This window comes from Nelumbo lutea, chromosome 1 (assembly GCF_056320005.1).
Source record: "Nelumbo lutea isolate HS-2025 chromosome 1, American lotus-T2T, whole genome shotgun sequence".
In the NCBI taxonomy this organism is placed as follows: Eukaryota; Viridiplantae; Streptophyta; class Magnoliopsida; order Proteales; family Nelumbonaceae; genus Nelumbo; species Nelumbo lutea.
The window spans coordinates 161,598,305-161,611,819 of record NC_142684.1 but is presented as its reverse complement, the minus strand read 5'-3'; the positions used below and the strand labels follow the sequence as shown (position 1 = coordinate 161,611,819).

General features: G+C 37.8%; 1 protein-coding gene across 4 annotated transcripts in view; it reads right to left on the bottom strand.

The window, feature by feature from the left end:
* LOC148878782 (exportin-4 protein) overlaps window positions 1-13,515 on the bottom strand; it is a 156,895-nt gene that overhangs the window by 108,960 nt on the left and 34,420 nt on the right. For 3 of the 4 annotated variants that reach the window (XM_088960143.1, XM_088960144.1, XM_088960145.1), the window contains exon 5: window positions 9,563-9,605. In XM_088960143.1, coding sequence (XP_088816269.1) covers window positions 9,563-9,605 — 43 coding nt within the window. Of the gene's footprint in view, window positions 1-9,551; window positions 9,606-13,515 lie in introns of all 4 variants that reach the window. The other variant, XM_088960146.1, reaches the window with a different exon arrangement.

Here is a 13,515-nt window from a genome sequence, read left to right as displayed (position 1 = left end):
TGATGAGTGATCACCCAAGAAACAAAGAAAATGAAAACAAAAAACCAAAATACAGATCAGCTCCCCCCCCCCCCGTCCCATCATCCAAATCTATGTATGTCCAAAAATCCTCCCAAATCAAATGATCCCCTACTCAGCTACAGAAATCAAATCTCCCCCAAATGCCAATACTTTCCCTTACATTGATGGTTCTGAAACCCAACCGAAATCCTTGACATTCAACATTCAATCTCAAAAACTAATCCTCCTCCTTTCAACCTTCCTTGAAATACATACCATCTAAATATCTCATCTCCCAATGTTGATCGTTCCAAGCTTTTATTTTTCCTTTTAAAAAAAAAGTTTCTTCCAGAAACACTAACATTCGGAGGCTTTCTCTGTGAACAATTACCAACATTCATCCACTTATTTCCACAATATTTAGCACCTCAAACTACATCAACTTGATAAATCCATCCAAAGTAAGCACAACCAGAGAAATCCATTAATGAGATCATGTCTATAAGGGACTTAAAGATAAATTGTTATTCTTATGTATCTAAATAGAAAATGTAATGTGTATTAATATTAAAGAAATGGTATTTCTTTCACCCTCCAAAATGAGCACATGGATAGGAATACGGGAACAATTCTGTACATATTAAATTGGGAGATTGTGTTAGCATTAAGCTGGCTAATGACCACATCATCGAGATGGTAATTCTATGTGGTAATTCTCAAAATGAGACTCAAAAGTGTTATTGTATCATCAAAATGAGCACATGGATAGGAATACGGGAACAATCATACGCATTTTATTTGAGACTCACTATCTATGTGGTAATTCTCAAAAGTGTTACTGTATCAAAAAAAAACTAAGGCCTCGTTTGATAACACTTTTTCAGAGGTTTGGTGTCTGAAAAACTTGCTTTTGAAGCACTAGACTCATTTGGTGTTGCGTCTGAAAATCGATCTGAAATTTTAAGTTAGTAGCCCGGCACTTATGTGTTCAGACGTAATTGAGAAGTGCGTAAAAGACATAAATGCCCTCAAAGAAATTTTAAACTTACATGATTTGTCCTTCATGTAACTTGAACCGAACCCTCACGTTGCAACGGCAGTTCGATGAGTAGAAATAATAATATTATTATTAATTATAATTTTTTTATTAATTATTAAGTATTTTAATATTTTTATTAAACAAAAATTATATTTTTATTTTATATCAATTATTAATTATAAATATTTAATAAATATTTTATTAAACATTACTAATTATTAATTAATTTTATTAAATAGTAATTTTTAATTATTTTAATAATTTTTAAAAATTATTTTATTTTTATTTGTGTAAATTATTAATTATTAATTATTTTAATATTTTTATAGTCATTAATTATTTTAATAATTTTAATCGTTTCATTTATTAATTAGTAATTATTAATTTTTTATTTTTTATTTGTATTGTTTCAATGTTATTTTGAGGTTGAAAATTAATTTTTATGAGATAATGCAAATTGAACTCAACATTTCCAAATAGTATGTTCTAGGGGTAAAATAGTAAAATCAGCAAATTTCATATGGTAAAGGGTTAATCCAACACAAACAAACTTATGGATTCAGAGCCTCTAAAAAGTAGAAAAGCATATATGCCTCTTTCTAAATCCTAAGTCTTAGGATTGAACTTATTAATTAATTTGGGAATCTAAATTAGGTCAAGGCTTTAGGTTGAATTTTTTATTTTTGGAAGCTACACCAGGGAACCTACTATCCATGTCATATTTCTAAAAAGCCTTTAGCTGGGTTTTTCTATTTAACTTAAGAAATCAAATTGGATTTTATTTGTGATTGAAGGATCTGAACTACTTTCTAATTTGAGTTAGGAAATAAAATATTTTAAATCTATAAGGAAACCACATGATTTAATATCTTTTTCTTCTGAGGGCACCCATCCATGTGTTTCAAGGAGAAGCCTTCCTGTATGCATGCATGTATGTGTATATGTTTTTTTATAATAAGAAGAAGCAAAAACAAATGATTCATAAAAGAAGAGGAAAAGAGTACAAAGGGTACTCAGAGTGATAAAAAATCACCCAAAAGAGAAATAGAAATACAAACAATTTGACAAAAATAAAATTACATCAATAAAAACCCCTACACTCAATTATAGTTACGTTGCAAAACCCAAAATCAAAAGAATCCTTGCTGACCCCTGCAAATTCTCGTAGAATCGGGACCCATTCCATAATCCTATTGCCAATTGTTGGGGCTAGACAATCAGTTGTTCTATACTGGTCTTCAAATGTTCTTCTATTTCTTTCCTTCCACAGTTCCCAGCAGACTGTAAAAGGTACACAGCTCCAAAATATCTTTACTTTTCTGTTTCCATTTGAAGCCGGCCAGCAAGCAAATATATCTCTTCATGATCCTGGATTCCACATTTCCGTTTTAAAATACTGAGAAAAAGTAACCCCAGATAATCATTGCACAACAGCAATCAAAACAAAGATGAAGCACACTCTTATCTACAAGAAAACAAAGATAACACCTTCCCACCAATTGAATCTCTGCTCATATAATCGTGTAAGAATTCTGCCAAAGCCACAAGCCAAGCAAAAGATTCCACCCTAGGGGGAATAGGATTGCCCCAAATGCCTGACATCATTTTTTGAAGATAAAGGAAAAAATTTTATTGAAATAAAAAGAAGATACAAGGAAGGTGATAAGCAATCACCCAAGAGAAAGCCCAATCCAAAGAGAAAACCCAGAGAGGCACAAAAAAAAAAAAAAAACAGAAACAATACCAAAGTAAATTTAAACCCAACTAGAGCAAACCCCTAAGCAAAACAAAAGAGGACAAGACAAAAAACGGCAAAAGAAACCCAGAACATCCTAGCCAGCCCAACGCCCACAATATACTAAAATAAGATATCTAAACCCAAACCGGAGCTTCAAAAACCTTAGCTATTCTTCTCAGTTTTGTGAGTACAATCTTCTTGTCATCTTTTGACTATTTTTTGGGGGTTTTTTGACGAGCTTGTTAGGCTGAACACCAAATAGACCACCTTTTAACCTCATGAAAATCTTAGAAACTGGAATCTGCTGTTGAGTTCTTTTGTGAGTTCTGAATCTTCTGACTGAATTTAGCATTTCCACGTCTTTTTCAAACTTCCCCCGCAAACTTCTGACCCCTGGCTGAAGCCACCACCCCCTCAACCTCTCCTCCTGGATTCTTGGTGATCTCCCTGCAACTTTGACATCTTTCCTTTCAACTTGATTCCTTGCCAAAGTCCAGTAGAAAGATTTCACAGTGAACACTCCTTTATTGCTCTCCTTCCACCATCTTGAATCAGCTCTCTCCAAATTTAATTCCACTACTTTGACCTTAGCCAATAAATTAACAGCACTTCACTAGGGAAATGCTGCTTGGGCCCACCATCCAAAGTCTCCATCGAAAAACAAAAAAAAGAGCTGTGTCCTACTCAGGTTTGAGATAAACGGGGTTCAAATAGATTAGTAAGGGACAAGCTTCAAAAAAGGAGAGAGGTAGGAGGAGAATGATATTTCATCAGTGAAGATAAGAGAAGGAAGAAGAAGGATACTGCGAGTATAGCGAAGGTCTCTGCTTCTCGTGATGCGGAGCAAAATCCTATCAATAGTGTGGAAGATCATGTTAGCTGCGTTCGGAACAGATGCGATCCTGTGGAGATGTTGGATGCTGCAAATCAAAAGGTGCTTGTTGGTAAGGTGCCTTCGTTTTCTAACCCCATATGAGTGGCGCAAATGAGTGTGCTATTGAAGCTGAGATTGGTCTCAAGGAAAAAGAAGTGGTTTTAAGAGATACCACCATTGCTCATTTAGGAGATTGTTGTGATATTGGTGTTGAACGAAGTAGAACTGTAGGCGAGAATCATTGTGCCTTGCCCCAATCCAAGAGTGCAGTGGGTGATTTTCATGACTTCGAGGAGGTAGTGGTCGGTAAGTTAGGGGTGGATTTGGGTAGGAGGGGGGAGGATAAGAACACTTCAGATATTGCCAATTCAGTGAAGACCCAAATTTCCTGCAGAACATTGGGAGTAAGATACTCTCACACCGTTCACGTTACAAAAATGTTCTCTCGGATGAAAGGTGGTTTGATTGGGAGTGGACCTACCAAGAAATACAAGAAGGTCTACAAGAGAAGGGGCAGAAGTCTTTCAAAGACGACAACCGGAGATGCCGCTGGTAAGGATCTCTGGGTTGGCTCTAACCAGGACCAGCAATTGGGGACTCAGCAGCGGGGGGAATCAATAGAGAACAATTCTGCTTCCATGGTAAGAGATTGTGACAAAATCTGTGGGAAGGTGGTGAATTCAGGAAGTATCTCCATGGAGGAAGTGGCTAAAAAGATGTAGGGGTTGGTTGGAGCAAGGTTTGGCTGAACGAGATGGCTGTTCAGCAAGCTGTGGAACCAATGATAAGGTTCCATGCCAGTATTTGAATACATGGGGCCTGCAACTTTCACAGTGAGGCCCATGAATTTATTACTGGCGTGGAACCTCACCAGTGGTTCCACAGCCTTCTGAACAGCCATCACATTCAGCTAATCCGAATTCACAAAAGCCTGGGTCTGTTTTTCTGGGGTGGAGAGGAATTTGCTAGGAAAGCCTTTGAAGAGTTTGAGAGGAAGAAGAGAGAAGAGTTTTTCTTGGCTCCACTCATCATCACCAAATGGACAATAGGAAGATAGAGGACGAGAGAAGGTTCAGAGTAGTAGGAAGATGGAGGTCTGAGGTGTCGATCGAAGCCAAGACTTTCAAGTTCAAAGAGGAAAGGATCAAAGGTGAGGACGCAATGAAAATCAGAGAGAATAACAGGGCGACTGTGTTGGTACCAAAGGAGGTCATTGTCTGGATGAAAGGTTTCATAGATGGGGCTATCAACTCTGGTAAGGTGAATGGATGGAAAAACTACATGTCAGTTCTAGGTAAGAAATATGTAACAGAATTGAAAAGAAACAGAAAGGGATGGTTTATCTCTGTGGTGGAGTTTTTGGAACAAATGGAAAACAAATGCTATGTGTGCCGGAAGGGAGATTACGGAAAGGGTGGATGGATTTTGTAAAGGTGCTATAGTTTTTCCTTGTAGCCTCGGAAGATAAGAGAGTGGATGGGGTGAAGAGAACTGGTCAAAAATCCAAAGACCAGGGTCAAAAAGTTTAGGAGGGGGCAGTTTCGATTAGTACCTCTGGGAGTGTAGAAGTGCAAGGCCTTCCGACTGAAATGGTGGTTGCTTGCTCTTCTATTCATCGAAGATTATTGGTAGGAGCAGGGAAGGATGAGTGGAAGAAAAGAAGGGTGCTAGTGGCTGATAAAGGAGTGACAGATTGGAGGAGGGTTCTGAGTACAGTTGCAGGGGAGATAGGTATTGGAAGTGAAGCTATGTTGTTCCCTTTTGCAGAGACGAAAGCCGTGCTTGATGTAGGTGACCAGGAACTAAGTTTTAAAGCAGTTGCGGTGGATGGAGGTCTGATACAGGTTCAGAACTGGAGCCCAATCTGCAATGAAGTCGAAGTCCAAGATGGGTGTGTCCAGCTGAAGCTTGTAGGCCTTCCATTTCACCTCTGGTGAGACTCTGTTCTTGAGCACATCGTGCAGAGTCTGGGAGGCATCTTGGTGAAAGCTGATAAATGAAATCTGGGTGCCGTGGAGTTACAGGTAGCTGGTGTAAGCCATGAGAACCTGCCGAGGTTCTTTGAAATCTGCTCGGATGAAGCCAGGTACAAGGTGTGGGTGGCTTCAGAAGTTGAACGGTCATGGTGGGAAGGTGCTCCTAAGGTAGAAGATGATGAGCTGGCTGGGTGGTGGACACGTGGAGGGCAGAGGGTGGGAGATGAAAAGGTGGAGCAGATGAAAGTTATTTTTGGGGTTACTGAGCTGGCTGGGGAAAACCAAACGACAAGCAACCTAATTAAGGAAACTAATTCCAATTGGTTTGAATTAAACAAATTAATGGCAGGCTCTTCTTTTTATGCTGGCATGGCGAAGAGGCAGGATGGGTTGGGGAGCCAAAAGGTTTGGTCCGAGCCGTTGAAAGTGGCGGGTGGGTCGGGCGGGGTGATGTTTGAGCCGGGACAGCGTTGGAAAGGCCTACGTGACAACTTAAAAGGTCACACGGGCGGGTCGGGTGGGTGTAACACCGAAAGGAGGTTCCACTTGAAGGACCCATGTGATAACTTAAAATGTCACGTGGGTCGGGGTATGGGGACTCTTCTTGGGCCACTGATAGACGATGATAATGGTCTATCATCGTCCCAAGTCGCGAGAAAGTGGGGAAAATGCGCGCAGCAGCAGAAAATGGAGAAGAAGTTGGATTTGCAGTGGGTTTCCCAACGAGGTCTAGAGGAGCTTAGTCCCCTGCGACGCTCCTTAGAGAGGCCGAATCCAAGATACGCTAGGGAAAGAACTGAAGAGAGGGAAGAGAAGGATGAAGGTTGGGTGCAGTGTAGTGAAGGAGATGAAGAATCGGAGGACTTTTCTGTTGATGGTACTAGCGTGGGCAGTGTAAATGACAAAGGTAGCTGTGCTGGAGGTGACATGGACGGGTGGAATATTACAAGCTTATTTCAGGGTGAAGATTGTAATCGGCTTAACTCATTCCCAAGACTACAGAGTGTGCAAGGAATAACAGAAGGGGCAAACCGGGAGAACCGGAAGCAAAGCAGGAACACACCATCTAGGGGTGAACCAAGGGTGGAGTGGAAAGATCACCAGGATGACCAAAGGACAGAAGTACTTTCCAACCAACTCAAGGAGATAGACGTTTACCTACCTCTGAACAAGAGAGGGAGGCCAAGAGCAGTCCTTTTCTAGCATGTCCATCAGTCCCAGGTAACCAAGTGAATTCGGTTTGTGCTACTCATGTGTCTCCTGTGTCTTTGGTTCCAAATTCCGTTCCTGTTCCATGTCCTGTAGCCCATGAATATGTAGTCGAGCTAGTTGGCAGGCTCTCCGAGGAGGGGGAGAGGGGAAGGAAGGTATAGGAGTGAAAAAATGTGGGAAATCATTGAAAGAGTGTTTAAGGAAGTGGAAGGAAGGTTGATCTGGAGGAGGGAAGGGGAGGAAGGAAGAGTGGAGGGGTCAGTGGAGAGGAGGGAAGGGAATGAGGGTAGAGATGGAGAGGATTACGGGGAGAGAACAGAAAAGGAGGGAGGATGGATGGAGAGGAAAGAACGAGGTGGGACCAAAGGAGAGGAAGAAAGGGCAGCTGGACAGAGATGGAGGGGATTTTGTAGGAAGGGTAGGGGTGGAGGACTCGGTGAGAGAAGACATGATAGCAGAATTTGTAGGGAAGTTGGTTTGTAGGTTGGAAGATTTGAATGTGTTGAAAGAAAGCTTACAGAAGAGGAAGAAGAAGATCAGAACAAAGAAGAGGAGATTGAGTGAAGTAGAGAGACTGAAAAGAGATGTAGAAGGTGACAAGAAGCTCGGGGTAAAAGGAGATAGAAGGAAAGGGGGAAAGTAGTGGATAGGTGGCAAGGGGTTTAAAAAAGAAGTGGAATGAAGATTCTTAATTAGAATGTGAGGGGAATTGGGAGTGCAAGGAAGAGAGCGACAATAAAAGAGGTAATAAGGAGGTATGACCCAGGCATTGTGCTGTTGCAAGAGTCTAAGAGAATGGAGTTTAATAACAAATGGGCAAGGAGTGTATGGAAAGCTAGGGGGATTAGCTAGGTGGCTGCTCCCTCGTGGGGTGCTTCCGAGGGGATTGTAACAATGTGGAAGAGGGATGTGGTTGAAGGTTTGGAGGAGTTGATCGAAAAGTACTCGGTTTCCATGAAGTTTAAGCAGCAAGAGGATGATTATATGTGGGTGCTCACAAATGTATACGGACCAAATGACTACAGAGAGAGAAAGGAGTTGCAAGAGGAATTGGTTGATGTTAGAGGGTTGTAGGATAGGCCCTGGTGCATGGGTGGGGATTTCAATGTGATCAGATTCTCGAAGGAATCCAATAAGGTTAATCAAAGGGTGACAAAAAGCATGAGGAAGTTTAACAGTTTTGTGGATGCCTTTGAGCTTAAAGAGATTCCCCTAGCCCATAAGACATTTACATGGTCAAATCTCCAATCTAGACCCATTTTCTCTAAGCTGGATAGATTCCTGCTCTCTTTGGATTGGGAAGAACATTGGGGAACCTTGGCTTCTAGAGCTCTCCCAACGGTGACCTCGAATCATTGGCCCATAGTGTTATGTAAGGAGGAAATAAGGTGTGGAGGTCCTGCCCCCCTTTAGATTTGAAAATATGTGGTTACTTCATCCAGGGTTTACTAACAAAGTGAGAGAGTGGTGGTATGAGGTGGTGCGTTTGTCTTCCTCTTGTAAATCTTCTATTGATGATTTAATGAAAGTGTTATTGATCAAAAAGAAAAAGGAAGAAGAGAGAAGAAACCCAGAAGGAGAAGAAAAACAGAGGTGGGAGGTGGAATGAAGATGGCAACAGTCAGGATAAGGTTTTTGAGGGGGAAGATTAGGGCCTTGGTTCCGACAGGATTGCTGATGATCGTGTTGAAGTCTTCTTTTTATTTCAAGTCTTGTAGTTGGTGGAGTTTCTGAGTCAGTAGTCATGTTTTCTCTCAGGTGATATCTTATCACCTTCCTTATGTAATCTTCTTTTTACTTTACTCTTCAAAAAAAAAGAGGTATTTTAAACTTAGGGCACCACACAACCGTACCTCAAACAGCATAACAGTAAGATACTAAGACATTTCTCATACTCAACCTGTACATCCTTGGACATAAGAGACTAGTTTTCCAATCCCCAACCAACCATCCTCCCAAAATCTAATATGTGCTCATTGCCAACATTGTAAGAAACCAAGCTACAAATACTTGTAGATATAGGTTGAATGAATATGCAAACCCCTGCATTGCTTCAGGGGTTGAGGTTAGTCAAGCAGCTGAACATTCAGCAGGTGCAACTAGAAGGTAGAAGGGGACTCCATGTTGGTAGAAGTTGGATAATAACAACAGCCAAGGGGATTTGGTTTGCAGGCAAGCCATGAGAGAGATTAGACAGCTAGCAAGAGGGAGAGGCTACATTCCGATGGGTTAATCATTCAGCAAATGGCTTGGCCAATACCCTAGTAAAACAAGGGGCATCTAGGGAACAACTGTTTTGGGCATCATTGTATGTATGATGTAATTTGAATGGATAAGCTCTAGTGGGAGTCAAGAAGTGTAAAGCATGATATGTGTGTGTCTGTACTGCTACTGATTTAATAGAATTTCGTAGTAACTAATTAAAAACATCAAGGTACAAATACCCAAAAGAAAAGACGCAATGTGATACACGCAGCAAACTGTACAAAAGTAACAAATCCACTAGAACATAAAAAATGATGTTACTGGCATAAGCACAGGAGAGGTAAGTTACGATCCCTATATGATCTACATTAATATACATCTCAGAAAAGGCCATCTAACATCCCATTCATTTAATGATTATACAACGGTGTAAAAATGAATAGCATCTCAAACTATGATAAGAGATAGGAATAAGGCATGTAGCTGAAATATCTAGCCAAACAATACCATATTGATACCTCAGAAAGAAATGCATCCTTTTCAGCATCCGGGAATTCTAGCCTACAAGTACAATGGAAAAGAATAACATATCAGAAAGCATAAGATTCAACATTTCTTATAAAAAATACAAGATATAATACAATCATATAATAACAAGTTACTCAAAACCCTAATTAGATAAGCATACATCTCTTTTAAAGAAATAACAGTAACCAATAAACCACTTATAGTTAAGATGGAGGGGAAGGACTTATCACAAAAAATTCTCAATTCCTTATAAACCTGAAGCATCCTAGTGATAGGTGAGCATAGGCAACTCACTGATATGGTTAGCACTGGATAATTACCATATAATGGTGTGGCAATATATTTCAGCCATTTAAGACTGCAGACTACCATGTGGGTGTGTACTAGGATAGACACTGACATGATCTGGTTGAGTTGATTCATTGAATGATTTGTATTACTATCAGTTGCATGAATCGCTTAGATGCAAAGTCTTTTATGTCATTAGACCTGAGGAGTTCTCAAAGTTGCAGACTCAAGATCAATTACCTTGACATGACATGGGTGAGGCTACACAAGGATGTGGTTAACATATTCCGTATGTTGGGTAGCCAAAAGTGGTTCAATAGCTTTGAGAATGTCCAACAAGGATTCACACCCTCGAACAAGAGGATAATGCCACTGCCAAGAAGTTGAGTTGAATCAAGACACTTGCCAGAAATCCTAGTTGGACTAGGACTCTAGCAAATGAATCCAAGTAAGACTAAGACTTCTGTATAAGTCCCATGGTAACATTAGGATGAATTTAGGAAAACTACTAGTTGAACTAGGATTCCTAGTAAAGAATCCTAATTGCACGAGGACTTGGTATTCTAGATCTACATGACTCTGGAAAGAATATGGAAAGTCTCTTTTTTGCATTGGAAGTCACAAGAAAGCTTCCTAGAGCTTTTCATAAGTGTCATAATTAGGGGTGTACACGGTATTCGAAAATCCGATTTCAAATTTGATATTCGACATAATCGAATTGAATTCGGATAATTCAAATATCTAATCGATCGAATTCGGAAATCCTATTCATACTGAATAGTAAATCGAGTTCGAATTCGGATATGACCTGATTCGATTCGATAAATATCCGAATTCAATCGATTATTTAATTTTAAATATAATAATTAAGTTATATAAATAACTTATATATTTATATACTTTATATCAATAAAACATTTAATCTATATATTCATTAATTATCTAAAATAATTAATTAATTGAATTTGAATCGAATCAAATATTTGAATACTTAATCGGATTCTAATTCGGCATTCAATGTCCGTCGGATATCAAATAGAATTCGGATATTGGATTTTCTAATTGGATCCGGATTCGGATATTACCTGATCCGATTCAAATTCGATTCGTTTACACTCCTAGTCATAATCAGACTAAGACTCTCAATTTTCCCTAGGTAGACTTTTTCAGTATTTTGCATTAAAAGAGTTTTGAAGCAAATAAAAATTATATATAAACAACCATGTTTGAAAAATGTCTTCAAATTTGATTTGTTGGAGGTGCCCTATTGGTATTAGAACTTTTGGTTAAATCCCATGTGATGGTGACTGGCCCAAAAATTGATCCTTTAGAGTGATTGCAAATATATCATTGGACCTCTTTACAATATTAGAAAAGTCTTTATAATCTTAACCATAGGTTACTAAGAATGAATTGCAGATTCCAATCCAATAGCAAACAGATAAGGTAGCCTCTTGGGAAACCCCAACTCTTAAGGATGAAAACCCTTATTGCATCTCACCCCCCCCCCTTAGCCATCTACTACTCTATATATATATGATATTTAGAGAACTCAAAAAGTGTAATTCGATCATCCCTAAGAGAGCAATTCGATATACACATACTAATGCCCAATAGATCCAGTTTGAATGCTTAAACAGTAGTGGACAGGAGAGCAGTGTGATTTCTATTGGAGGAATCAATGTCTGTTGGATCATACATCCTTGAAGATATTTCAAACATAGCATTCTGCATAGAACATGTGGATCAACCTCTAACAAGTACTATTCAAAGAAAATTTAGAACAATCAGATCATGGTTTCAAATGTCGCCCGACATATGTCGATGTCAAGGCTCACCGACATGAAAATGGATGGTAATATAAAAATTACATTATGTCGGTCGACATTTCCTATATTTCGGAAATGTCAACCAAATCAGTCCAAATAACCAAAAAAATACAGTTTTTCCTATTATGTCAACAAGATGTCGACTAATGTACATTAAAAATATATTATATTAGTATATTATATTAATATAATACAGTATATTAATATAGATTATTACATTAATATTTCAAATAAAATATTTATAAAAAGAATTAACAAAATATAAAAACAAAAGAATAAATTAATTACTTTATAATATAAAACATAAAATATTTTTCAAGTAATAAAATATTAACTAGTTAGAATTTTTTAAAATATTTATTAAAATCAGAAAATGTTTACTAAATTTTATAATAAACCATATTCTACATTTAATATAAAAAATCATAATAAATTTTATACTAAATCATAATTTATTATAAAATTAGTATTAAAAATCATAATAAATTCATTAAGTTTTATAAAAAATCAGAATTTATCATAATCTTAATACTACAAAAAGGAGAATCAGTTTATTAAAATTATAATAAAACATAATGTATTATAACTTTAATATTTAAAAAATCAGAATAAATGTATTTCTATTTACTAGTGTGAAATAAATATAATAGAATTTACAATAAATCAGAACTAAAAATAAGAACAGAAAATATCAGATAACCTTGTAAAAACATCAAAATGCATAATAAATCAGTAAATCGCCATTTACTAATTTGTTATTGATCTTAGTTTCTTAGCTTTATATAATGGTTGGGAATAAGATAATAGTCTAGAAATATGTATTAATGCTTCTTTTATCATTTTACAAAATATCTTTGCATATTTCCACATATTTCATAATATTTCCACAATGTCTCTAATTTTTACAATATCTCCCCTCGACATTTCCGACATATGTCCTATATTTTGGTAAGCGACATTTCGATCGACATCGACATTTTAAACCTTGAATCAGATACACCACATAGATCTTGGGAAAATCCATGAATCAATTTGTTTTCTTTGCTTGTTTTTACTTTCAATGAGAACATTGCATTGAAGAAAATCTAAATATTGCAAACAGCCACATAGAAAACCAAATATAACTTTAGCAAAGTCTAAGGAACAAATACTAAAAATTTTCCAAAGTATAAGGGAGCAACCAATCATCCTACTGCATGGGAACAACTATATTGTTTTACATTAATTCACTCAGATGGAAAAACGAATAGCCTCAAAAAAAAAAAAAATTGTTATCAAGGTGCATAGTTGCATATCTTTTCCAGTCCAAGCAGAGGAATTTCGATCTGGAAAGCAAAGTGGGGAAGAAAGGGTTTTAGTAATACCTGGCTGAGACTTTTCTAAGGAGAGGAAAAAAATAGAGTTAAACTTGGGGAAGGGGATATACGAAGAAGAGTTCTGAGGGGAGAAAATCTAGAAGGGGTTGGGAAGAGTGGAAATAAACGAGGTATTTGACTGGAAGGTTGCAGAGAAATCTTCGAGGTAATTAAAATATCATTAACAATAGGGTTTATTGGGGCATCCATGGTAGAAGATGGCTAGAGAAGTCTCTGTGGAATCAAGCAAAGGTGTTCTTGATAGGGTGAGATGGTTAGAGAAGTGTCTAGTCGGTCATTCATCAAATCTAAATATAACAAAGTGGGGGTTCTGCAATAGGTCAGATCAAAGTGGGGTATGAAAGAAATGTCCAGGTGAGAACGTATAATGCAGGTTTCTTTCTCTTTATCTTGAGTAGTGAGGACAAGGAAGATGATGACTTGGAACAGGAATCTGCTAGTCAGGTAACT